The sequence below is a fragment of the Tachysurus fulvidraco genome, chromosome 21 (genome assembly GCF_022655615.1).
Source record: "Tachysurus fulvidraco isolate hzauxx_2018 chromosome 21, HZAU_PFXX_2.0, whole genome shotgun sequence".
NCBI classification, from domain to species: Eukaryota; Metazoa; Chordata; class Actinopteri; order Siluriformes; family Bagridae; genus Tachysurus; species Tachysurus fulvidraco.
In genome coordinates, this window is record NC_062538.1 from 14,329,102 (window position 1) to 14,355,217 (window position 26,116).

The window sequence follows — 26,116 nt, forward strand, 5'->3', positions numbered from 1 at the left end:
GCTGTAATGCCTTTCATTGCATGATTGGATATTTGCATTAATAAGCAGGTGTATATATGCTTAATGTAAAAAGGCATTTCCCCAAAATAAGTGTTTTAGTATATGTATTAGGACATCAGTGATGTGTGATCTGAGTTTGGTGACAGTACAGTGTATTACAGTAAAGCTATTGATTTTTTTAAATTATGAAAAATCATAGAAAATCAACAAAAAGACATTTCCCCAAAATAAATGTTTTAGTACATGTATTATGACATCAGTGATGTGTGTTCTGAGTTTGGTGACAGTACACTGTATTACAGTAAAGTTATTGATTTTTTTAAATTATGAAAAATCATAAAAATAAACAAAAAGACATTTCTCCTAAATACGTATTGTAGTATATCTATCAGGACATCAGTGATGTGTGTTCTGTGTTTGGTGACAGTATAGTGTATTACAGTAAAGCTATTGATTTTTTTAAATTATGAAAAATCATAATAAATCAACAAAAAGACATTTCCCCAAAATAAGTGTTTTAGTATATCAATTAGGACATCAGTGATGTGTGATCTGAGTTTGGTGACAGTACAGTGTATTACAGTAAAGTTATTGACTGTTTTTTGTATTCGCTTTTCGGGGTTTGCACTTTGCAGACAGTCCCTTGGAATCTGTCTCTTCGGTGTTCGCACATAGAGAATTATGTATTTTGTCCAACGCTGAGGAAAGCTGATATTGAGGAAAATTAGGTTGTAGCTGCATTGTAGCTGCCTCTCTACATTACTACGATACAAATGAGGTGTTACCTCTGATACACTGATTCGTATAACAGTAGAAAACCACATCAGGTTCCACTCTCATCAACCAATAACAGGAATCTGAGGCTACATTTAGCAAAGACAACTTTAAACTGGGACCAAAAATTACATGAATTGTCCAGTTTGACCACTCTAGCCTTATTGTTGTTCTTAGTTGATAGGTATGTTGTGGTCTTTTGCTGTTAGACTGAACAGTTTTGTTTAATAAATAAAATCACGAGATCAGCAGTTCTCACATGTTCAAACCAACCTGTATTGCACCAGATGCAATGGTATAGTCAAAGTCTCAGAAATTTTTCCCAATTCTGATGTTTAACATGAACAGTAAATGAAGCTCTTTCCCTGTATCTGCATGCTGTAATGGCTTTCATTGCATGATTGGATATTTGCATTAATAAGCAGTTGTATATATGCTATTCATTTTCAAGTGTCAGGTAAGTATAATTTATTTGTTGCTGAAATGGCAGAAATTATTTTATCAACAGATGCCAATAAAAGTTTATAATAAGTCAACAACACTGATCCAAAACTTTTTCGGTTGTGTTGTTATTTTTATCTATTATTATTATTATTATTATTATTATTATTATTATTATTATTATTATTATTATTATTATTATTATTATCTTCTGTTTATGATTCAATTATTCATCTTATTTTAAAAAATAAAATAAGATGAATAATTGAAACATAAACAGAAGATTTGATTTAGTCAGATTACAAAAAATAGATTAAAATGAATATTTCTCCTTATTGTTGCTTGACTTAGACTAGAGATTTACCAAAACTATAATCAATTACCCAAAACATGTGGATATATGACCTTAACTACAATTATTATTACTTTTACTATTATTATTATTTTCTAAAATAATTTATGCTTAAAAACCAGTTTTTATTGGGGTCACACAGATTTGCTGACGTATTATAGGACAATGAATGACTATATGTAATCTATAATTTTTTCTAAATATGATCGATGTTTACATTAAGTTGAACATTGTAATATTTAAAGTTAGACATCTTGCAGAACTGCAGTTTTTATTTTTGTCTTCATTTTTACTTTTTATTCAGTAACACAATTTAATAAATTGAATAAGACTTTTGTCCTGCACTGTCTTGTCTGTCTTGTCTGTCTTGTCCTGCACTGTTTGCACCAGGTTGCACTTTATGTGGCTAAGACTACTTACATGTCCTTAGCCCTGTCTTTGTTTTATGTAGCACCTTGATCCTGGAGAAACGTTGTCTCATTTCACTATGTACTGCAACAGCTATATATGGTTGAAATGACAATAAAAGCTTCTTGACTCTTGACTTGACTTAACTGCTTAGCACTAATGAAATCCTTAAAAATCTAAATAAATAAATATAAATGCTGTATGTCATCATGTCTTGGCCTACTGACTAAATTTAGATTAAGGGAAAAATATAATGTCAATTTTATGAGAATTTTGAGAAATTGTCTTTTGTTTACACGAAGAAAGACCTGCAAACTGAAAGCTAGTTTTTTATGTGACACTCGGCCTTGATTCAAAAAAGTGACAACAGTGAAGCAAGATAATAACTGCACAAATGTTGTGTAATTAAGTAAAAAATTACAGTGCAAATAGACAAGATGCAGGACAGTAAACATATGCTGTGTATGTAGCCATGGAACAATATATACAAAGCAATAAATATAACACAACAGTTATACAGTTGCACTGAACATACAGCCCAAAGCAACACAGTTCCTGGAATTTTGTGTATAGGGTCTTTTCACTGCAACTAACAGCATAGAAGTAGTTGTCCAAATTTCATATTCTATGTGTGTTAAGTTGTCTGTTGTGTTGTTGTTATATGAAAGGTAATACTGGTTAGTTAGGTTCAGTGCAAAATGAATAAGATATGATATGAATATTATATGATATTTCCACAAGATAGAGTGACAGCAGTTTGTTATGTGAAGCCCTGACAGCTGGTTGAATAAAGTTGTCTTTAATAAATCTGGTTCACATGTTCTGGATAATTTCAGTATCTTCTGACAGATTAAAGATTGATAATCGATTTTTTTTTAAAGTAATGTGATGGGTTTTCTTTTATACTCTCATTTATATCCAGGCTTGGGGACTGGCACTGAGAGTGGCTGGGTTAGCTCGGGTCCTGCCCGGGAATCAAACTTGGGCTATGGCAATGAGAGCTCAGTCTAACAAAGCAAATTAAAGATGGGCTCCTCATTATTATCTTAGGTTTCGCTCCTAAGTTCATTTGTGTATATTAAAGTCAAAGAACTCTAGTCTGCAATTGTGATAAAACCAAATGAGCAATAAGACCAGTGAGACGAATGATGAAAACACACACAAAATAGCAGGTATAAATAGGGAAGTGTATCAATGAAACATAAGGTACAGGTGTGCAGAACTATGAACAGGATAAGGTTTTTGGGTGCAAACATGCATGAGGACACAAAACATAAACAAAGCAGATGGCAAAAGACCTAAACAGCAAAAATGGCAAAAGACCTGCCCCCTGGTGTTCTGGTTAGGAATTGTCCAAGTTATCGTTTGTCTTTCAGGGCCTTGCTTGGACGTTCTCTGCCGGAACATTATGGGGCCTTCCTGCTGTGTGTTGTATCACATGTCACGTGTTCTTTTATTATATTTTATTTCATAAATAAATAATATATTTATTATATTTATTATGTTTGGCTTCACAGAGTCCATGTCTTTTCTTGTTCTGCTCAATAGTTTGCCCTGTCTTATTCCTGTTTTTTTTGCGAATCCCCCTCTGTCTGAGTTTAGTGTAAATCCAGACATTTTGTCTATAATGTAATGAGTCAATGTCATTTAAAAGTTATATTTGAAAAATTGAAGAGGGTAAACAAGGACATTTTGGATTGGTGAATGTCACTGAGCTAGAATAACACAAGTATGATAGTCAGTCAAATCAGGTATTTTATAAAACCAGAACTGTTACTGCTTTTTCAAAAAGTTCATTTCCTGGATATAGCACCTATGTGTGGCGTGCCACACATACGTTGGCTAGAATGCAAAGCTAAAATATGAATAGTTACTGACTAAGATGAACAGCTAAAGTTATGGATAAGACAGAGGGAGTTAGTTGTGTCGACAAGACTGTAAATAAAAACATTCCTGATCTCCCATGGCCATATATGTGGGAGATCTTCTAAATGTTCGACATCAAAAAAGAGTCCTGACAAATGACCTACAAATTGTTGACCAAAAAAATGTACAATGTGTTAGCTAAAGTACACTAATGCTTATCTAAGCTAGATATGTTTATATACATTAAGATGTATCTCGTTTTTATTGGAGAATAAATGAACTTAAATTACCATCACCCAAATAGCACATGTATGTATGCAAGATATACTTTAAAGAGCACTTCGTCTGGAAGCATCTGCTATTTACAAAGATTATGGCCTTCTGATGGTGAACTGCCCTGATATCACAAGTACATCACGGGTAGGTCTATTTGATGTCTGTTGTACATACAATCTAAATCATAAGACATATTTAAACGTCTATTTAAAATCGAAAAGGGGGAGCGAATGTTTTAAAAAAGTCCGTCTTTCAAATGTAAGCAACGACAACAAATAGACCTTTTTGTGATGTACTGTACGTGTGCTATCAGGGCAGTTCACCATCAGAAGACCATAATCTAACACCAAAATATCTAAGATTGTTCATGAACGGTTTCCCATGTGTTGATTATTGGTCAAGGCTGCATGTGTTCTATGCAGAACAATTAGTTTTTCCCTACAATTTTGCATTTCAACAAAATTTACAGTATAACACCTCAATTTTGTCATATTTAAGCATTCTAATCATTTTTGAGTTGTTTCCAATGGCAAGAGGTATAAACACCATATAATCTAAGATGTAACCTGTGTGATTGCAAATTTAAAAAAAAAAAATATTATACTGATATTAATATAAATAAATATATAAATATTACAAGGTGAAATCCTGATATACCTTTTATTTGCAGTAAATTTAAGCTACTTCCCCAGCTCTTACATTTATTGTTCTGTGCTTATAATGTAGCTAGTATATAATGTAAAATATTCGATAATAGCCTTCCAACAAGAACAACAAATAAATATTAATCATCCCAATAGGCTGATCCTGGTTCTCATTACTGAAGTTTGTATCTGAATAAAGAAACATTAGTTCATCTTTTTCATAAAACCTTTTCCATTCTAATTTCAGCACAGGTTACTAGTGTTGTTTAAAAGAAGACAATAAACTCATTAATAAATAAATAAATAAATAAATAAATAAATAAATAAATAAATACTTTGATTATGCCCATTGAGGGTCCCACAAAATTGCTGTTGTGGCCCAGGCACGATTTTACATGCTTGATTTTGTATCCTCTCAGTTTTTAATGTACTAAACTATTTTTCCCTCATTCAAAATAATGAAGAATTAATTCTATTCATCCTTATATTTAATGATTAATTAAATAAAATGATTCTTGTATGATTAATATCAGCATTGTTAAACATTATTATTTCTAATTTTTTATCCACTATGACTGGTTTTATATAGAAAAAAGTCATTAGGACCTCTTTCAGCTCCTCCCTTCTGGCAGGCGCTACAGAACTTTGCTTACTAAAACTGCCAGACACAGGAACAGTTTCTTTCCCCAGGCAATCACCCTGATTAACAACTCACCATAATTATATTCCCTGCTTCATAGGCTAAGTACTGCATTATCAGAGCTGTCAGTCATCACTTTATCTGTGTATGTTACACACACTACTGCTACTGTATATTGTACAAAAGCATAATCTTGAACAATACTGTTATTTGCACTACCATGCACTCCTCACACTTTATGTACATAACTGATTAGTCATATATTCTATTCATATTTAATACTTGTACTGTCTATTGTATCACATCTGCATTGTCTTGAATAGTCTGTATTATCTTGTCTTGTATAATATAGTGTTATTTATGTCTGTACTTTTTTGAGAGTCACAAACAGCTGGAACCAAATTCCTTGAGTCTGTCAACACACTTGGCCAATAAACCTGGAATGTTTTGATGGTGTCTACAGAATGTGTTTACAAAGTCTTTATAGTGTCCAGTTGGGTTTATTCTCAGCATCAGGAGGTTAGTCATAAGCAAAGCAAAGCAGAAGTGGAGAATCAGGATCAATCATACTGGTCCAGGGGTTAAGGAGAGCCAAAGCAGGAGACAGGTGTCATGCTCTGTTGTAATATTGTGATCAGAGTACAAGCTGTTACCACAATCTAGAGAACTGGCTTGGTGTGCACTTTAATAACTAACTTGTTTAAGGCTTTCATGCTATTTACCAAGAACAGTAGGCTGTTATCTGCTGGACCTTGACATAAGACCACATCTTTTTCCATGAATTTGCAGCTTTATGACTATATTTCATCAGAATGCACATTGTCTGGGTTGGTTTTGTGACTGGCAATTACCTGCTTATGGATTAGCCCAAGAAACTATATATAGGTCCATTTCTTTTTTTTGCTTATTACTACACTGTGGGGTAAACCAGAAAAACTTAATCACAAGAAGTCAAATACATCAACTAGGTGTTTTGTTCTGCATAGAACACATCCAGTCTTGACCAATAATCAACACATGGGAAACCATTCATGAACATCTCAGGCATGATTTCTTTTACAAGGAAACATTTTAATTCTGAACTCAAGGACTGGCTGGCCTGTCTTACACAGAAAGTCAATTAGACAAACAAACAAACAATTATCAGTAAAACAGAGATACTAGTGATTACCCTGCATTTTATGTGCAATCTTCAATATGAAACACCTTTCTAGACACAATTTGTCATCATGATGATTTCCGAAATATTATGATCAGGTTTATTCAATTCAATTTAATTCAATTCAATTTAATTTGCGCTTTTTACAATTGACAGTCTCAAAGCATTTTTACAGAACATAAACATAAAACAAAAATGTATTGTAAAGAATAATTTAAAGATTGACATAATAGAAAAATTCAAGATTAATATTAGATATATTTATTGTGTTTGTATTTGTATTTATCCCCAATGAGCAAGTCTGAGGTGACTCAGGTGATTGTGGGGAGTAAAAACACCCTTGGATGGTGAAGGAAGAAACCTTGAGAGGAAACAGACTCAAAGGGGAACCTCATCCTCATATGGGTGACACCGGAGAGTGTGATTATAAATATACAGTCTGACAAATGTTGTATTGATGCAAAAGACCACATGGAGTTGTTATCTCCTCTTTAGTATCGCAGAGTCCAACTGGAGCTGGTAGATCTCTAGATGCCTCAGGATCCTCACAGAGGTTTATGACCTTATTGTAGGAAGGAAACTCGAAATACTGTCTCCTGTAGTGACAGACAGGTTTCTCCATAATGACAGTGACATAAAAGCACATTACTAATTAATATAGTTATTGTGAGTAGTGACAATAAAACACACCCAGTAGAGGTGAAGCAACCCTGCAAGACGTCTTTACAGCTGTTTAATACATTTCCAACAATCCTAAAAAGCATAATCTAGATAAATAATACATATTATGACCTGGTTTAAATGTATGTTCATAGAATAGTGCATCCTGTAAACGCATAATCATGCTAATAAAAAAAAACAAATCCCAGGCAGATCTCCAGGCACACGTTAGGTTATGACGTGGAACGTAAACAACGGAAACCCGGAAATGCACAGAACAGCTTGTGCCGCGTGCTCCCCGTTCTGAGGAGCCCACATTTCCTCAGCAGAGGCTGACGCTTGACTTCATCCTGCTTCTTTCAAAACATCATTTTCGTTTCGATTTTTCGTCTCTCCACTTTGGTTACCATTGGCATTTTCCGTTCCGCCTGATTCGACGTAGTCTCGGTTGCTCAAGTGTTTTATCGATGTAAAGTTCAATGTAGGCGTCGTTCAGCTTTCGCCTATTCCACGCAGCGCGAGCTTAGCAGTGTGTGTGCGTGTGTGTGTGAGTGAGTGAGAGAGAGTGAGTGAGAGAGAGAGAGAGAGAGAGAGAGAGAGAGAGAGAGAGAGAGAGGAAGGAGGCGGTATGGAGGTTTTGTGGCTCCTGCCGCTTCTCGTTGTGCCGGTCCTTTTTTGGACCAGCACCACGTTCGTTTTCTATTTCAAAAAATGTTTCTACGTGGCTTATATGATGCTATTGGCTTTGATCGCGATACCCATCTGCATCCTTAAAAGCGGCGGACGGGACGTCGAGAATATGCGGTGAGTAACGAACGGAACTGGCGCTCGGCGTTGCATTGCGCCGTTAGCCGACTGTGCTAACTGTTAAACGTCAAAACCAGCAGCATTTCAGTGTTCTGTAGAAGTATGTACCGTTATGTTTACTTTTTATAATGTTGCTAAACCAGCTAATTTACGCGTATATTACAGTAAGGACTTAAGAACGAGGATAAACCGCTTCTAACGTTTAGCTAATTTTATTGTGGCGGATGATTTCGTGTCCCTGTGTCTTTTGAACGGATGAATGGACTAGTTGTTATTGTCTAGGATCTCGGTTTGTGTAGCCAGATGTTCCGTGTCTTCTTAAGCCAGTTAGCTAGTAATGCTAAGCTAAGCTAGGTTCTCATTCATGGCCTTCGGGCTGACATTCTATTCTAATGGAATTCTATTCTCCGTTCAATTCTATATTCAAGGTAGCAAAACAAAATCAACTATTTATCTTTTAAAAGGAAAATACTGAAATACAAAGTGAAATGAAATAAAAAAAATTTCAATGGATATTTTTCCGACCAGAAATCAGTGTACACTCTTTATGGAACGGTATATAGTTGTTTTTGGTTTAGATTCAACTGGTGAGGCTGATGATGATAACAGGGTTAAATCAGCCCCGAGCTGCTGTGCCACATCGGTCGATATTTAAATGGAGACTCGAATAGTCTAAACTGATCCTTTATCCTAGAAGCACGTTTCAGTGGGACTTTTGCAATAGTGCCTTTGAGTTTGTTGTAGGAATTGTTGTTGTGTAACTAACTGTGAGAAATGTGGACCCTGAGCTAATCAGTCAGGCTCATGATTTTATTAGCCAGTATGTGTATAACCTGTTCAGTGTTGTCAATGGTTTGTTCTGAGGAAAGTAGCTGAATCATGATCAAAACGTCATTAGAAGATTTTTTTTAATCTATCTACCTATTTATTTACTTTTTTTTTTCATTCTTATTTTATATTTATTTAACATGATCCCTGGCATTTCAAATTACAGTCAATGATTGGGTGCAGACGCAGCCTAGTATTGCATTATATCTAATAGTAAGTCAAGCAAATCTGTTCTTTCAACTAGTTTATCAGCAGTTGTGATGTGAGCCTTGAAAAGTTCAATGCGGTCACTAACACATGCTCAAAAAGTTGCAAGAACTGTTACTAGGCTTTCAGCTTCCCATTTCTACACCTTTGTAGCATTGTTGCTTCATCTGTGTGGAAAGGGATGTGTGAATGTGTTCAGTTGTCACTTTCTCAGCTGTGTACAAACGCTGCTTTGAGACAATGTGAATTGTTGAAAGCGCTATACCAATAAATTGAATTGTACTCTGCGATGCTTTTCTGGTCACTGTAAATATACAATTGAAGCAGGTATTTTGGGGGTGGCCCCTGGTGTACAGTGCTTAGTACCTAATAGAAGTGGACCAAGGCTCACTGATGTGTGTGGGTAGTGAAGACTTGCGAGTTGAGACCAAGCCCAGAGGAGAGCTACTATAGCACAAATAGAGGTCATGCTGGCTATGATAGAAGGGGGACAGAGATTCCATACTGATCATTATCTACTGTTGAAAATACCTACAATGACATGTGCACTTCAGAACTGGAAGAAGATGGTTAGGTCTGATGATTCCATCTGTGTGCATATGTACAAAAGTTATAAGTTTACTTTTTGTATTTTCTTTCTCCTATGTATATCTTAAGAGAGTTTGGAGGCAAAGACAGTAGTTCATGCAAAGAGTAAGGTGTGAAAGTCTGACCTATTTACACCAGAGAATTGCTATTCATAGATGATTGCGTATGGGTGAAGGGTATTTCTAGCCATCTAAAAGTACTAAAACTTTTGACTCTTTCATCTTTTATCACACCTTGTGCTTTTAATAAAAAATATATATTTAATCTGAGTTTAAACTGCCTGTCATTACTTTTACTGTCAGAATGATGGGACATGGTGACCTTTGTTGATATTTACATTTACAGCATTTGGCAGAAGCCCTTATCCAGAGCGACATACATAAGTGCTTAAATCTCTCTCATTGAATACATTAATGCTGGCTCACTAGGTTACATAATTAAGATACCATGAGTTTAAAACATTGTTCAAAGTTACAATGAAAAAGTTTAAAAAAATTTTATAAATGCAGAAGATAGAGAAAGACGTGCTAGTTGAAGTGTTTCCTGAATAAGTAGGTTTTCAACCACCTTGTGAAGATAGCCAGTGACAATAGCCAGTGATATGTACACTACAGTGTGTGTGTGAGAGAGCAAGAGATTTAGAGACAGGTCAAGGTCAGTAGCCATTTTTGTCTTTATTTGACATTTGATTTTAAGTGCATGCATGAATGGGAATTACAAATATATGTTTAAAAAAGGTACAAAATATGAGTGGTTTTTCCCCAGACTGTTGCCACAAAGTCGAAAGCACCAAATTCTATAAGATCTGACTGCAGCATTACAAAGTTCCGTCATGGAGCCCAAACCTGTACCAGCATAACAGTACTTCTTGCAAAAAGAAAGCTCCATGATCCATGTGTTTATACACAGCAGAGGCTGCAGCTGCTTTCATGTTTGGATAATTGAAAGGTCAGCATCCATTCAAAACAGAAATCTCCCAAACTTTCATAAATTCAGCCGATTCAGCCAAACAGTAGAAATGCACAAGCCATGGTTTCACTTAAAACTACTTAAAAGTAGTAAAACAGTACAGCAATAATGTTGTAAATGATTGTGTTGTATTTTTGCTTCATTTACCCTTTAAAGCTTCGATGTATCGAATGGTGCGCTAGCATCAGTAATGTGTGCTGGACTATTTGTTATTATTGTGTCACCGTAGTCACATGGTGAAGCTCTTTACTCCAGTGGTTCTCATCCCTTTTGTGTCCAGCTGCAACTATCCAGAGAGAGAGATTGTAACCCTCAAAATTGTACTGCTGTAACATCTGCTTCTCCAGGCAGAGGACAGGGGACTGCATGTAATCTGCTACTGTTATAAATGCCTTGCATTGTTTCCTCTGCTGACGTTCTTTTGACATGATGTTCCTAATTCACCATGCATGATAACAATGCACAGAAGTAGCAGTGCTGGCCAGAACTGCACAAATCTGCTTTGTTGTGGCAACACAGCACACTTTTCTTTTCTCTCTCCCTCGCTGTTTCTGCTGATTTCTTGCTAGTTATATTAGATAGATTAGAGACAATTGCACTTTTAAGTCACATAGAGCTCTGTAGTGCTTAATGTGTAATAAATTCTCTACTAATTATTATGTGTTTCCTGATTGTAGTGGTTTTTTGTGTGTATTCTTGCTTTTCCCTAGTAAGTATGTTAGCATATAAGCTTACGCAATACAGTGTCTTAACAGTGCTTAAAATAATCATTTTTCCTCTTCAACCCTTGTTGCATCTTGATTTCAAATCAAGCAGTTTTTTTTCCCTGGAGGGGACAGTGTTTGGGCTTGATAAAGCAGGCTGTTCATCAAGTCTTGTGTCGAATAATACTATACTATATGAAACAAACAATCATAATGATGCCATCTAAAATGTGTATTTAATGTAAATCATGTTCACTATTCATCAAAAAGTGTTATCATATATTAAATGTAATCATATTTGGGACAGTTTGAATTATTTGAGTTTGCTAAACTCAAATAATTGGGTGGGGAAAATCCACCCAAAAAATGCCACCTTTTCACTAACAACTACCTGCCCACTAGCTACCTCACTCACTCAAACCCTATTATTAGTTTTAAAAAGTTATCTTGGTCTATTGAAATAAAATATAGCTGTGTGAACATGCATTTTATGCCCACTCTGACAGGCAGAACTGCAGCTTAACCATCTCTCTCTCGCTCTCTTATTGCTGAACATCAGCACTTTCCAGAGGCCTTGTGCTCTATATAGCACAACATAGGATTGATCCCAGGATTGCAGACAGATTAAAGAATTATATTGGAGGGAAAATCAGTTTTTGCTGCACGTTACTGCTGTGCAGGTCTTCAAGAGATGGCAATTTGTGACGGAAGGCCTGTATCGAAAGCTCGCCGAAGGTGAGGCCTGCTGTATTCAGAACCACAACACAGGAATACACATTCATTTGTATATATTTTTACAGATGTCAGAGTCTAGAGTGACTTACATATTTTTTCTCCCTATTTTAACCATCGAGCTGCTACTATATTTTTGATGTCTGAAACTAATTTATACTGATTTATTTTAATTAACATTAACAAACAAACTTACAACATACTCACTGACCACTTTAATAGGAACACTTGTATACAACTGCACATTCTGTGTTCAAACTGTTGTGTGTAAAAATAAATAAATGAAAATCCCCAGCTCTTGACTAGGATCTACATGAATTTGCACATTGTATGCTGCCATGTTATTGCCTGATTGGATAACTGCATAAATGCATGTGGAAAGGTGTTTGTTACAGTGACTGTAAGGTGTGTATTTATCCTGTAAATAATATTTTTCACCTCAACCTGACAGCAGTTGCCTAAAATACTGCTCTGTGAATAACATACAAGGTGTGCATGTTTGCTTTCTGTTTCTACATACTGCATACTGTCTCTCTGTTGCAATGCAGATACACATACAAGCTTCTACATCAGCTGAAGGTCTGCACTGCTCCTGTTACTAGGACAGCATTATACATTTTGGCGTGAAATGATCAGCTTCAGAAGAAAGGTCATTTCCCAAGTTCCAAATCTATGCAACCAGAGACCACAGCAGCAAGCGAGAGTCAACATATAAACCCTGTAACTGGGCCAGGATGACATTAATGACAGCATAGCCTCAAATAAGTTTTAGATTAAGTTAAGATGATCACATATGGCTTCTGGTGTAAGGTACTATCTTGGAAAGTTATAGACAAACCCCCTACAAGATATTTGTAGCCATTTGAGTTTTTTAAATATCCCTGACAATCCTGTTTACTAACAGGGTTTGCTGAAAGTGGGGTGGTGAGATGCCCCTCTGGTCCTCCATTAGCATTTGCTGCAGTTCTCATTTTTGACTACTTGTGCCCCCTTTTCCACCAGAACCGGGTGCTGGTTCCAAGTTGGTTCCACTGGCGAGCCTTCTAAGAACCAGTTTGCCTTTCGATGGGCTAGAGAGCCATCACAGTGCCAAGTCTTGCGTCACAGTATACAACGTTATGCAGCAGCAAACACAACAACAACAATGGCGGATGTTGCTTTACTGTTAATGCTCATGGCTTCGCGAACCTACATTGTCATCCAAACATGGCGAATCCTGATTTAAAACGATTTAAAAACTGCCCTAATGACGTTCTCTTTTGTCTTGTTGGTCACAGACCAGCAATGTTTTGGTGCTACTTAAGAATCACTTTTCCTGGTTCAGAGCCGGTGCTTTGGTTGTCGAAAAAGAAAGAACTGATTTCAAATTAGGCTCTGGCTCTTAACCAGCACTCAAACTGCCTTGGTGGAAAAGGGGCATTGGTGTGAGTCTGGGGATCTGACCATGGCAGTGTGCCCTATGGTGGACAGAATCTTGAAAGAAATCTTGATCGGAGCAAATCAATGAATATCAGTGAATGGATCAGTTGCCACTGTTTAAATCTTTCTTTTACTCAACAATCTGAATAGACATCTCAGACATCTCTCAGACAATAAAACTGGCTTTTGCACAAGCTAATTATTAGTGACAAATTAGTATTGCTCTTTGTGTGACACAGTAGTGAAATATGAAATATTCCACATAATTCTCACTATTTCACTACTACTAATGAACTACTACTGGTGTTCATTAGTTCTCACCGAATCACTAGTTTTTTGTGTTGTGTTATAGGGTATGTTTTTTTTATGTTTTATTTTCATGCACGTCAACTCTACAATTTTAGAAATAATGTTTGTCTCCCCACTTTATAAGATCATTAAATAGTACAATTATAATGGCTTTTTAATCACACTTATAACACTGTGTGCTAAATATTGGGTTTCAGTTGAATAGGTCAGTGGTTTTAGCCTCTTATAACAAGATTATCATAATCGCATCTGGCTTATCACACTGGATAGTAATATATAATCCTCTTTAATTTCCACTTTCATAAAGCTAGATGAAGGAGTCATACATGAAAATCCCAGTCAGGAAGAAGCAAGCTTTAAAATTGCGAACACTTTATACATGTTAAATATTTTTCTTGCTGTAGAATATATCCATAATGCAGTTAGACGATTTAATTCCAACTGAGGTTTAACGTTCAGTATGAAAGTTAATTAGTGGAACTAGAGGAACTGTGTACTGTGTAGGTTGCTTATGTGTATCAGATAGTTCTATGCCACATTGTGAGCTGTCCATATGTAAATGTGTGGTTGCACTTTGTCCTCAACACATGATTCCAGTCCTGAATTATTTGAGATATGAATCAATGTGTGCACAAAGGTCATGGGGTAGATGCATATAGTACTACTTTCATTTGTCATAGCTTCCCTTGCTTTTCACAGACAATGCCTCAGACTGAACTCAAAGTCACACAAAGGCTATTTTACAGTGCAGTCGCATCACGGGTTTTGTAAGAACTGTTTAGGTAACGGCTCTTATTCATGAATACAAAAACACGTTTCACGTTCCAAAGATAGAATGACAAAAAAATGACAAAATATGTTTGGCTCTTATTCTAGGGCATAGTTTAACCCATTTTTGGAAAAAAAAATCTGTGGCAAAATTAAAAAAAGACCTTAAACTGGCCTGATTCAGTAAGCTTGTGCCCCTTGTGTACTGTCAGACTCCTGTGCTGACAGGAGTGTAACCGGATGTGAAGGTTTGAATCAAGCTTCGGTTTATTGTGCATTCTGGCACATTTTGCTCATTATAGACATGACATTTGTATAGAGTTACTATTTAAGTTACTGTAAACTTCAGGCCAGTCTGGCTGAACTGCTGCTTACTGGATCTCTTTGACTTTCTTTTTTAGATACTCGTGTTATATATGTGTGTGTATATATATGTGTGTGTGTATGTGTATATATATATATATATATATATATATATATATATATATATATATATATATATATATATATATATATATATATATATATATATATACTATATATATATCGTATGTGTGTGTGTGTGTGTGTGTGTGTGTGTGTATATATGTATATATATATATATATACATATATAACACACACACACACACACACACACACACACATACATACATGCATACACAGATGTACCCACTGTGGGGGATAATAATTTAATATAATAATTTTTTGATCCCATTTATTTTAAGAGAGAGACAGGGTATCAACAAAAAAATCCAGAAAAAATTGATTGTGTGATTGATGTTTTTAACTTGGCAACCCAAGGTTTCAGCTCCTTCCACATTTTTTCTACATATTAATTAAGGTCTAGAGACTTGCTAGGCCACTCTGGGATCTTAATGTGCTTCTTCTTGAGCCACTCCTTTGTTGCCTTGGCTGTATGTTCTGGGTCATTGCCATGCTGGAAGACCCATTTTCAGTGTTTTGACTGAGGCCAGGAGGTTCTTATACAAGATTCTATGGTCTATAAGATTCTATGGTCTATCTTTGGCCTATCTGACCATATTATATTTCCCAAGCCTTCTCTGGATCATTCAGGTGTTCATTGGCAAACCACAGACAGGTCTGTAAATGTGCAGGATCTTAATCCATTATGGCAAAGTGTGTTACCAATTTTTTTTTGGTGAGTGTGGCCCAAGCTCCCTTAAGATCATTAACAAGCTTCTCTCGTGTAATTCTGGGCTGATCATTAACCTTTCTTAGTATCATCTTTACCCCATGAGGTGAGATCTTGCATGGAGCTCCAGAGCGATGGTGATTGACTGTTGTCTTGTATTTTTGCCATTTCTCCCATTCTACTATTACCTTTCTCACCAAGCTTCTTGCTGATGGTCTTGAAGCCCATTCCAGCCTTGTACACGTGTACAGATTCCTTTGACAGCTTTTTGGTCTTGCCTATATTAGTGTAGAGGTTTGAATAGAAGAGTTTGATTCTGACAGGTGTCTTTTATTCACATAACGAGTTTTGTTTAGCAGTGCTTTCCTTAAGGGATCAGACTAATTTGTGTGCATAAACAGTATGTGGGTCAGAATTCTTGCCGGTCGGTAGGGGATCAAATACTTATTTTACTCGATCAAATACAAATTAATTTATAACCCTTTAATTTTTATTATTATTATTATTATTATTATTATTTTAGATTTTTTGTTGATATTCTGTATCTGTTAGAATAAACCTAGCATAGACGTTCTACTGTTAATTTCATTGTAAGGGTGTAAACTTACAAATTCTGCAGGTAATCGAATAATTATTCCCCCATTCTATATATTAGGTATAAGTTTATTAAGTCCAGGCTTTTAGGCTTTTTTCTTAACAGCAGTTATTAGATCGTCCTGATCCTGAACCACTGTAGCATTGCAAGATGTTCTCAGAGTGAAGAGCGGTATTAAGTTTCCACAACATAACTCTTAAGGACATATATATATATATATATATATATATAAAATTTTCCATCTCATTTGGACCATAGAATCTTTTTCCATGTTCCCTGAGGCTCCAACATGCTTTTGGTAAACTCATGGCTTTTTTTTTTTTATTATTTCTTGTCGCTCTTCACAAAGCACAGATTTCACAGAACTTTGGTTGTCCTATAAACATTTCCCATATTAGTTAATGTTCTCTCAACCTGTTTGAGTTACACTTGGCTTTCAGTTTCTTCTCTTATTAATGCACTCATCAATGCTGTATGGTAATTTACAGGATGTTCAGAATTTTTTTTATCCTAATCCTTTCCCAGAACTTGGTTCTATACAGGCTTTCATAGCTCCTTAGTCTTCATGATTCTGTTTATTCTGCAGGTTGTGTACATGTGAATGTAAGTGGATAGTATCTATCTAGAAAAACTGCTTTCAAGTATACACAACCTGCAAAGACATTGTTTACAGTGTACTGTGAGAACACAAGCACTTTCCAAAAGTAAACCAAGTAAGACACTCACTTGATGCAGTAAAGGTCACCAAATAGCCACATAAGTTTTGGGGAGTTTAATGGAAAAGTGGTGGAAATCCATCTGAAGACGTACTTAAAAAAAAAACTCTACAAACACAGTAACATGATGTGATTGATTTCTCAAAAGACCTGCTCAGGTGACTGTTCATTTCTATGCTATACTGTAATGTAGGTGTGTGACAATACATGCATTGCATTAAAAAAATAAATCTGCAAAACCAGCAATAGAGCACACACTTTCCAGTAGCTTAGGATTGCAACTAATACCCATTATAGGTGATACGATTACATGACCATATTCTTTATTAGCTAAAAAGCTCTCCAGTAACTTTCAAATGTCACCAATCCTGTAACTGCACTATAACTACTATACACAGTGTCCGAGAACAAGTGCGGTATTTTGCCCAACAAAATAATCTCATTATTTAAATTATATAATTCAATATAAAATAATCCACTGTTTATAACTTTTTAAAACTTTTTTGTTTTCTAGAGACAAAATGCTCATTGTTATACATTTTTTATTATATAGAAATAAAAATTAGTCATTTTTCTTCAGAATAATTTCAGAATCAAATGGAGCTATGATGCTGTGAAATAGAGGACTTGGTCCTGCCGTTAACTGTAATCAAAGTAGTTGACATGTTCAGGTATTTATTGTTAGGAAACAGTATATAGTGATTAAATCCTGTAAAATAGTGGTGTATTTGCAGCTCCACAAAACCACATTTTGGCCACAATAGCACCGGAACAAAATTTCAACAAACTTTGAAACCCCAAGTTTTATTTTGCTTTCACTGTAGGGTCATTCGCTTCATGGTGCGCCATGTGAAGTACCTATTGGGTCTGCGATTTGAGGTTAGTGGCTGGGAACACCTGCACTCAGAGGGGCCGTATGTAATCATCTCCAACCACCAGTCTTCACTTGATGTCCTGGGTACGTACACATTCACATACGCTCACACACAATAACATACACTCTGCAAAAAAAGAGACAGCACAATGGATTAAACTCTAACCCATACAGTTTGACCGATATATACACAGGTTTTATGCCAGTTTTTTGCATGTAATACATGCAAAGTATAATTTGAAACATAAGAAGGATGTGAGCACTTTTCTGACATGACAGGATTTTCCGGAATATAAATTTATTTGTGTAATCGAACAATTATTTTTCAATATGGGTAATGAACACAACACACATGTATTGCAGTAATAAATATTTTCAGATGTTGTGCTCTCTCTACAGGATGATTATTATTGTTATTATTTTTAATCTGTGACTTAATAGAGGAATTGAGAGTACATTATTGTCCTTGAAATGTGGTTCCAGCACTACTTTTGGATACATGAACCTCCTTTATCTTGAGGGCAAATATGTTAACAATGTTTATTTAACATTCCTCATGATGAAAATGTAATGTAATAAACACTGTGTTACATGATGTGCGTTTTACATTACATATTGTTTACAGATAATCATGCACTATCAATAAAGCACAGATCCACTCATTGGGATCCACAGACTCGCTAGCCACTTTAATAGGAACACCTGTATCCCATCATTGGTTTATTAGATAATTGCATGAATGAACAGCGGTAAAGTGTTTATTTGTAATGCTGATATTAAATTTTTCCACCCTCTGCTCCACCATAATGTATATTGTTCATTTTTTGGAACAACTGGAAACAGGCTGGACTGAGTAACAAAATGAAGCTAGTTATATTTAAAGATATCACCTGAAAGCTAGTCAAAAGCTAGTCAAAAAAACTTGTGAACAGCGACCTGTCTCAACTGTCTACCCATGATCTACTCACCTACAATAATCTACAATTATAACAGTTGCTTATCAAGGGGAAGGCTTGAGAAGTAATTGCTGGTAATTTTGATCCCTGTAGGTCTGATGGAGGTTTTGCCTGATCGCTGCACCACAATTGCCAAGAAGGAGCTGCTGTGGGCAGGAACAGTGGGCATGGTTTGCTGGCTGGGGGGCATCGTGTTCATCAACCGCAAGAAAACAAGTGATGCTAAGAGCGTTATGACCGACACTGCCAAGACCATGCTACATGACAAGGTGTGACTCGATAACCTTCAAATACAGGTGCATGTCAATAAATTAGAATGTTGTGGAAAAGTTCACTTATTTTAGTAATTCAACTCAAATAGTAAAACTCATGTATTATGTAAACTCAGTACACACAGACTGAAGTAGTTGACGTCTTTTTTACTTTTAATTGTGATGATTTTGGTTCACATTTAACAAAAACCCACCAATTCACAAAAAAATTAGAATAATCAGCTCAAAACACCTGCAAAGGTTTCCTGAGCCATCAAAATGGTCTCTCAATTTGGTTCACTAGGCTACACAATCATGGGGAAGACTGCTGATCTGACTGTTGTCCAGAAGACAAACATTGACACCCTTCACAAGGAGGGTAAGCCACAAACATTCATTGCCAAAGAAGCTGGCTGTTCACAGAGTGCTGTATCCAAGCATGTTAAATGAAAGTTGAGTGGAAGGAAAAAGTGTGGAAGAAAAAGATGCACAACTAACCGATAGAACCGCAGCCTGAAGAGGCTTGTCAAGCATTTGGGTGAACTTCACAAGGAATGGACTGAGGCTGGCATCAAGGCATCAAGAGCCCCCACACACACGTTTCAAGGAATTTGGCTACCGTTGTTGTATTCCTCTTGTTAAGCCACTCCTAAACCACAGAAAACATCAGAGGTGTCTTAGCTGGCTAAGGAGAAGAACTGGACTGTTGACAGGTGATCCAAAGTCCTCTTTTCAGATGAGAGCAAGTTTTGTATTTCCTTTGGAAACCATGGTCCTAGTGTCTGGAGGAAGGGTGGAGAAGCTCATAGCCCAAGTTGCTTAAAGTCCAGTGTTAAGTTTCCACAGTCTGTGATGGTTTGTAGCGCAATGTCATCTGCTGGTGTTGGTCCACTGTGTTTTTTGAAAACCAATGTCTGGTTGAGCAAACTCCCCAGACCTGAACCTGACAAGAGGAAAATGAGAAACAAGAGACAAAAAGATACAGAAGAGCTGAAGGCCACTGTGAAAGAAACCTGGGTTTCCATACCACCTCAGCAGTGACACAGACTGATCACCTCCATGCCACGCTAAATTAAGGCAGTAATTAAAGCAAAAGGAGCCCCAAGCAAGTATTGAGTACATATACAGTAAATGTAAATTTAAATTTAATGTAAACAGTAAAAACACTTTCCAGAAGGCCAACAATTCACTAAAAATGTTCACAATTAAAAATACCAAAGACTTAAACTACTTCAGTCTGTGTGTACTGAAATTATATAAAATACCCAAGTTTTACTATTTGAGTTGAATTACAGAAATAAATGAACTTTTCCACCCACAACATTCTAATTTATTGAGATGCACCTGTAAGGCATGGGCTGATATTCAATTCAAAAGTAGGAACTGTTTTTTAATGAAAACTGTATAATTCTTCATCACACACAGTTTAATTTCCTCCTGCTTGGCAACACACATATAGAATTATTTATTATGCTGTTATTATCTTCTGACACAATAATAATAATGACAAAAATAATTGACATATTATATATCTCTCTTTGCAGATCCGCCTGTGGGTGTTTCCTGAAGGAACACGGAACCAGAAAGGTGATATTCTGCCATTTAAAAAGGGGGCATTTCATCTGGCAGTTCAGGCTCAGGTATGCGGCTCACATTTAACACCAAGCACAGAACGGGTGATTTCACGTGCAGGGATGTGTGTGCATGCTTATATATGTGTGTGTTTTATATATGATATTAGACACTTTGCAGTGATTCACTGTGTTAATTACAGGACATCACTGCAGCTTATCAAAGCCCGGTGATGTAGTTTGAAAGTTTACATTTTATCTCACTCCTCTAATCTTACTAAAATAATTACTAGTGTGTTAGCAACATCACCAGAAGACATTGCAAATGATGTTTTTCAGGAGTATAACGAACAGTTGTTTGGATGACAGTCATATCGGATGCAGATTACCTTCGGCACTCCAAATTACAGTCGTGCTTATATTGATTATAACTGTATTATATATATACCTTGCATGTGAGATATTGCTAAACACCTATGGTCTGTTAAGCCAATTAGATTCTCACACTTTAACCACCAACAGGTGCACTACTGCAGTAGGACAGACAGAAATATAGCACATCTGTTTTTCAGATTATAGTTATTATACTGCAAGTTTAGTTAGAATCCTTGCTCTTGATGAACACATGATGCAGCTTCAGTAGTACTCAAGGAACGAAAATGTTTTTAGTTGCAAAATCTGCCGTGACCCTGTCAGAAGTTTACTCTTCTGTGCAGATTGATTGCAGTAAATGTACAAAATATGGGTAAGAACACTGAGAGTCGTGAACACCAGGGGGCACTACTGTTTTTCTGGAGTACATTAGTTTGACCTCACATACACCTTTCCTACTGGCACAGAACCCTTTTAAGAAGTAGCCTGTGTTTCCCCAAACAGTTTCCAAAGGATCTCTGGGCTGCAGTTCAGTTTTTACCAGCTGGGAGATATGACCTTGGGCTATTTTTAGTCTGGGAAGATAACACGGTCTGCTTATTTTTGTCAGCTTTTGACCTTCTCTCTCAATTCTCTCTTTGTCTGTCTCTCTCTCTCTCTCTCGTTCACAAACTCCTAGGCACCCATCATCCCCATTGTGTTCTCTTCCTATAGCAACTTCTACCTTCGGAAGGAGAAAGAGTTCAAATCAGGTGAAATACTTTGGTATTTATTCATGATATACAAATCATCATTTCATTACCACATTTGTATTAACAGTTTTATATGCCAAGTTAATTTAACATGCACCCTTAAATAGTATAGATTACACTAGGTTACTTAATTTAGTATTGTTTTCTTAAGTAAAAGTGCCTGATAGTGTATTTAAGGTGCAATGTAGTGAGACATTTAGTGAGACTTTGTTAGAAATCCTGTATATGTGGAGGTCTGCTGGCTTCAGACTTTGCTCCTCTGGTTGATTTGTCACATACAGTTATACATTTTGTATAACTGACAAATCATCTCTCTCCTCACTGTTGAGTATTTTTAAAATCAGTGAGTGGTTGGAATGCCTTTGCTAGTGGAGCCCTACTGCATGTAACTGTGCTGTGAAAAATTGGTCAGTTCCTTATGTTGTTAATGGTAATGAAGAATTTCTCAAATTTCTAATAGGAACGATCACACTGAAGATCCTCCCCAAAATTGCTACCAAAGGCCTGACGTCAGATGATGTGTCGTCACTCTGTGACCGGTTGCATGCTGTGATGTGTGCTGAATTTCGGAAAATTTCCAGCCCATCACCTCAGTCCAATGGGCCGTCTAATCACTGAGCATTTCGGCGATTTCATCTACTGTTTCTCTCCTATTGCCTCTCATAGCTGCAATGCTCTCTGGCGGCTAGAGACTTTGCAGTCATGGTGATTGACGGTAGCTGTGGCAACTAGACACTTCCAGTATCTTCTTCAGTGTCCATTTAAAGCCACATTACACACACACCAACACTCACACTTATATGCCTATATATACAAACACACCTAATACACTCTGGTCTCTCATTGGGACTTTTGGAAGTGTGTGGGTGTGGAGTTGAGGGCAGCGACCGCTGTCCTTGCCCATTGGAGACAGTCTGTTTGGAGCATTTTCCTTCTTTCAGTAGGTTTGTTTCAGAAAGGAAGTTTGTTGTGGATGTGCATTAATCATGCATGCCTTTGGATGCTTTTTCTCTCCTTTGCTTTTTTTTTTTAAATCCTGGGTAGTTTGGCATTTTATTTTATATTTTTCGTCCCTTTCATGATAATCATTTACTTCTTACTATCTGATTTTTTAGGTCTTCACGTGCTCTCTTAAATCATTTTTCATCTAGTTTTTGTTTGTTTAATTGTCTTTTGCCAGCAGTCCTGCCTTAGGACTCAGCCAATTAAAAGTGTACTTTAAGTGTAACTACCACCAGTGGCAAACTTTCACCATTCCAAAACCTACCCCATGAAGCAGAAGTCAGTAACTTGGGAGGAATTTTTCACTTGGTTATACTCAGTGTTGATCAAATATTTTTCCCTAATAAGCCTTATCATTAGAGTTTGCACGTAAAAAAAAAACTAAGCCTTTTTGTTGCTTAGCTTTATTTATTTTGTATTCCTGCCTTTTTACATTTTGTCCCTTGTTCTGGAAAACGTACCTCTTAAGCTGTAAATGTAAAAGGTAATTTCATAAAGTGCAGTGTTGGATTGTACTAGGCATATTGGCTACTAAAAAAAGTAAATGAAATATAGCCTGTTAAAATGTAGTATTTAATAATTTATTTCACATGTGAATTAGAAGTAGCTATTTGTGGTGCTGTTATCTTTGCTGTGATGCATTTAATCTGTATCATAAGCTTACTCAGTGCTGCCAGATTAAACAGTATCCACCACAATCTGGCTATTTTTTTTATCACCTTCAAATAAAACAGCCTTAGTTTGCTCATTGCGTTTCAAAGTAACATTTCAGGACGGGTTCTAAGCATCTACATAATGGTGCTTTTAATCTGGCACATGTAAATGTACATGTAGACAAACCGTTACATAAGACCTTTGGTTAGCATAGTTGTGGATAATTACAAAACCTTTGGTATTCGTGTATAACACTTCTAAATCAAATGTGGCCTGCTATGAAAATAATAGAATGATTTTTATAATAACCTTTTTGGTTAATGATTATTTATTCATATGTTTAATTTAAAAAATACATTTGTTATCTTGGTATAATCAGGTAATGTACTAAAACAAATGCTATAAAGTGTTCTTGTGCCATGTGTGTGAAGTTTCTTAGCTGCCACTTACAGCACTGTGAGTCAGTTAGTGATCAGTGATGGATGAGAGTATTGAAGAGCGTGGGGTGGGTGACATTGTTTTGATTTGTTTTCTGAAAACTATCATTTTTCCCAATACTGGCTCAGTTCATTTTGTGTAAGATTTCAGATTTAAAGTATCTTACTAAGGTTACCGTACTAAAAATTATGTAAAACCTCTTTTTTCCATTGAAGGTATAACCTTTATTTTTAAAAAGAATTTTCAAAAAAAGTAGCTGAACAATATTCTGAAAACCACCAAATATATATTTGAAGTTGATTCTTGTTTATCTCTGCTTGTCATTTTTGATTGACAAACTTTAATTGTGCTTACTGTTGTTGAAACTAGGCATTTCCATACTTGTATTTCCATTTCATTTGGGGTGAAATAAATATTTGTTTCATTCGAAATGCCAAGCAGTTGTTAAGATTTTTTTCTTCCCTAGATCCCTCATTAGTACAGTCATTACCCAGATTTTTCTTAAATGTACGACTAAAACTAAAATCTAATCTGTAATCAAATTCTTTAACATCCACTATATGGCCAAAAGTTTGTGAAAACCTGAACAATATGCTGATCTCAAGCAAATGCTTGCAACAAATGTTCAAAGCACACAATCGTCTAGAACAGGGGTAGGCAAACTTTTTGGCTCAAGACAGGCAGGGCCGTAGTAGATGGGAGGATAAACTAATACAAATTACAATGGAAACCCAAAACAGCTAGTTGCTAGCATAGTTAGCATGCATGCTAAGCTTTATAAACAGAAAGTTCTCACTGAGCACTTTATTAGGAAGACTATACTTATACTGGGAAAGGAGTCCCTTTGCCTTAAAAACAGCCTCAATTCCTTTTGGATGGGTTCCACATGATGTTCCTTTGAGATTCTGGACCATGTTGACAACTGCATCAATCAGTTCCCAGATCTTTTGACTGCACCCCATGCTGCGACTGTCCAGTTCTACTACATGCATATGGTGTTCTATTGGATCGAGATCTGGGCTGCTGATAACACCGCAAAACTCATTGCCTTGTTTGTAAAACACATTTAAGTTGACTTTTGCTTTCTGATATGGAGCACAATCATGCTGGAAGGAGCCACTAGAAGATGGTAATAACTGACCTTGAAGGAATGCACATGATCAACAATTTTCAAATTGTTTGTGGCATTAAAGTGATTATTTATTTTTATTCGCATGCCTAATATGTGACAAGAAAGCATTCCCCACATCATTACACCAACTCCACCAGCCTGGATTGTTGATTGTTGTGTGTTTCAGCAGAAATCGAGATTCATCATACCAGGCTATTTATTTTATTTCTGCTCTTCACAATTGTACATGAGTTAATATAGCCATCCTGTCAGCTCAAAACTGTCTGGTTATTCTTTGCTGACCCCTCATCATCCAGGCAATTTCTATCTGCACATCTGATACTCTCTGTATACATATTTATTTCTCAGAAAAACCTTAGGACTAATGAACTACTCAACTACTGTGCGTGAAAATACTCGATCAACAGTTCTAGAAATACACACCAATTCAATAAACCCTGTCTGGCACCAATTATCTTGCCATGGGCAACTGAGATCCCCCCAAATTCCATTTTAATGGTTTAAACTCCTGGTCTGTACTGTATCGGCAGGATTTTATGCATTTCATTAGTCACACTATCGGTTGATTAGATAATTGCATGACAGTGTAGGTGTACTGGTATTCCTAGTAATTTAAATGCATGTCTGACATCCAAATTTTGCTTGATATCTTTGTCCTGGATTACAAAAACCTAACAATAAGCAAGGATTTCCCACGGCTCAAAAATAACTTCCATTACTGGATGTTACAATAACATGTAATGTGGTAAATATATTTATTACACCTACACTACAAGTAAACTGAATGTCAAAACTACCAAAATGAATGTGACCCACCACTCTAAGAGGCATGTGTCCTTATTTAGACCTGTCTTTTACAGGAAATATAGAAATGCATGCTTTATGTAAAACTGTATATTCTCAGTGATCCATATAACATGTACACAAGTGATTGTATGTATTGTTCAGAACATATCGATTTTTGATGAGTATGGTACGTTTTATGTATGTGAAAGTTCATACTGATACAGAGTCCAGACTATTTGGGATTTCAAATAAATAGCAAACGTCTATAACATTAATAGTTCATATTATTCTAATTGCATTGAAGCGCTTAA

The 26,116-nt window shown here is 36.1% G+C and overlaps 1 protein-coding gene and 2 long non-coding RNA genes across 4 annotated transcripts; 2 read left to right on the top strand and 1 right to left on the bottom strand.

Annotated features, from left to right (window-relative positions):
- Positions 1-6,654: 6,654 nt before the first annotated feature.
- LOC125139815 lies at positions 6,655-7,490 on the bottom strand. Its single transcript, XR_007138938.1, has 2 exons — positions 7,251-7,490; positions 6,655-7,156 (listed from the first exon to the last, which is right to left on the bottom strand). It is a non-coding gene; the product is annotated as an uncharacterized LOC125139815 (long non-coding RNA).
- Positions 7,491-7,549: 59 nt separating this feature from the next.
- Positions 7,550-24,324, top strand: agpat2 (1-acylglycerol-3-phosphate O-acyltransferase 2 (lysophosphatidic acid acyltransferase, beta)). 2 transcript variants are annotated; one of them, XM_027152913.2, is made up of 7 exons: positions 7,836-8,024; positions 11,883-12,058; positions 17,842-17,975; positions 18,941-19,116; positions 20,643-20,738; positions 21,721-21,793; positions 22,254-24,324. In XM_027152913.2, the coding sequence occupies exons 2-7, from the start codon at positions 12,015-12,017 to the stop codon at positions 22,409-22,411; spliced, it is 681 nt and encodes a 226-aa protein (XP_027008714.1). In that variant the 5' UTR covers positions 7,836-8,024; positions 11,883-12,014; the 3' UTR covers positions 22,412-24,324. The 2 variants fall into 2 exon arrangements, with proteins under 2 accessions (XP_027008713.1, XP_027008714.1); XM_027152912.2 differs by lacking the exon at positions 11,883-12,058 and having other exon boundaries at positions 7,550-8,024.
- On the top strand, positions 8,032-11,029 carry LOC125139816. Its single transcript, XR_007138939.1, has 2 exons — positions 8,032-10,598; positions 10,900-11,029. It is a non-coding gene; the product is annotated as an uncharacterized LOC125139816 (long non-coding RNA).
- Positions 24,325-26,116: the final 1,792 nt, after the last annotated feature.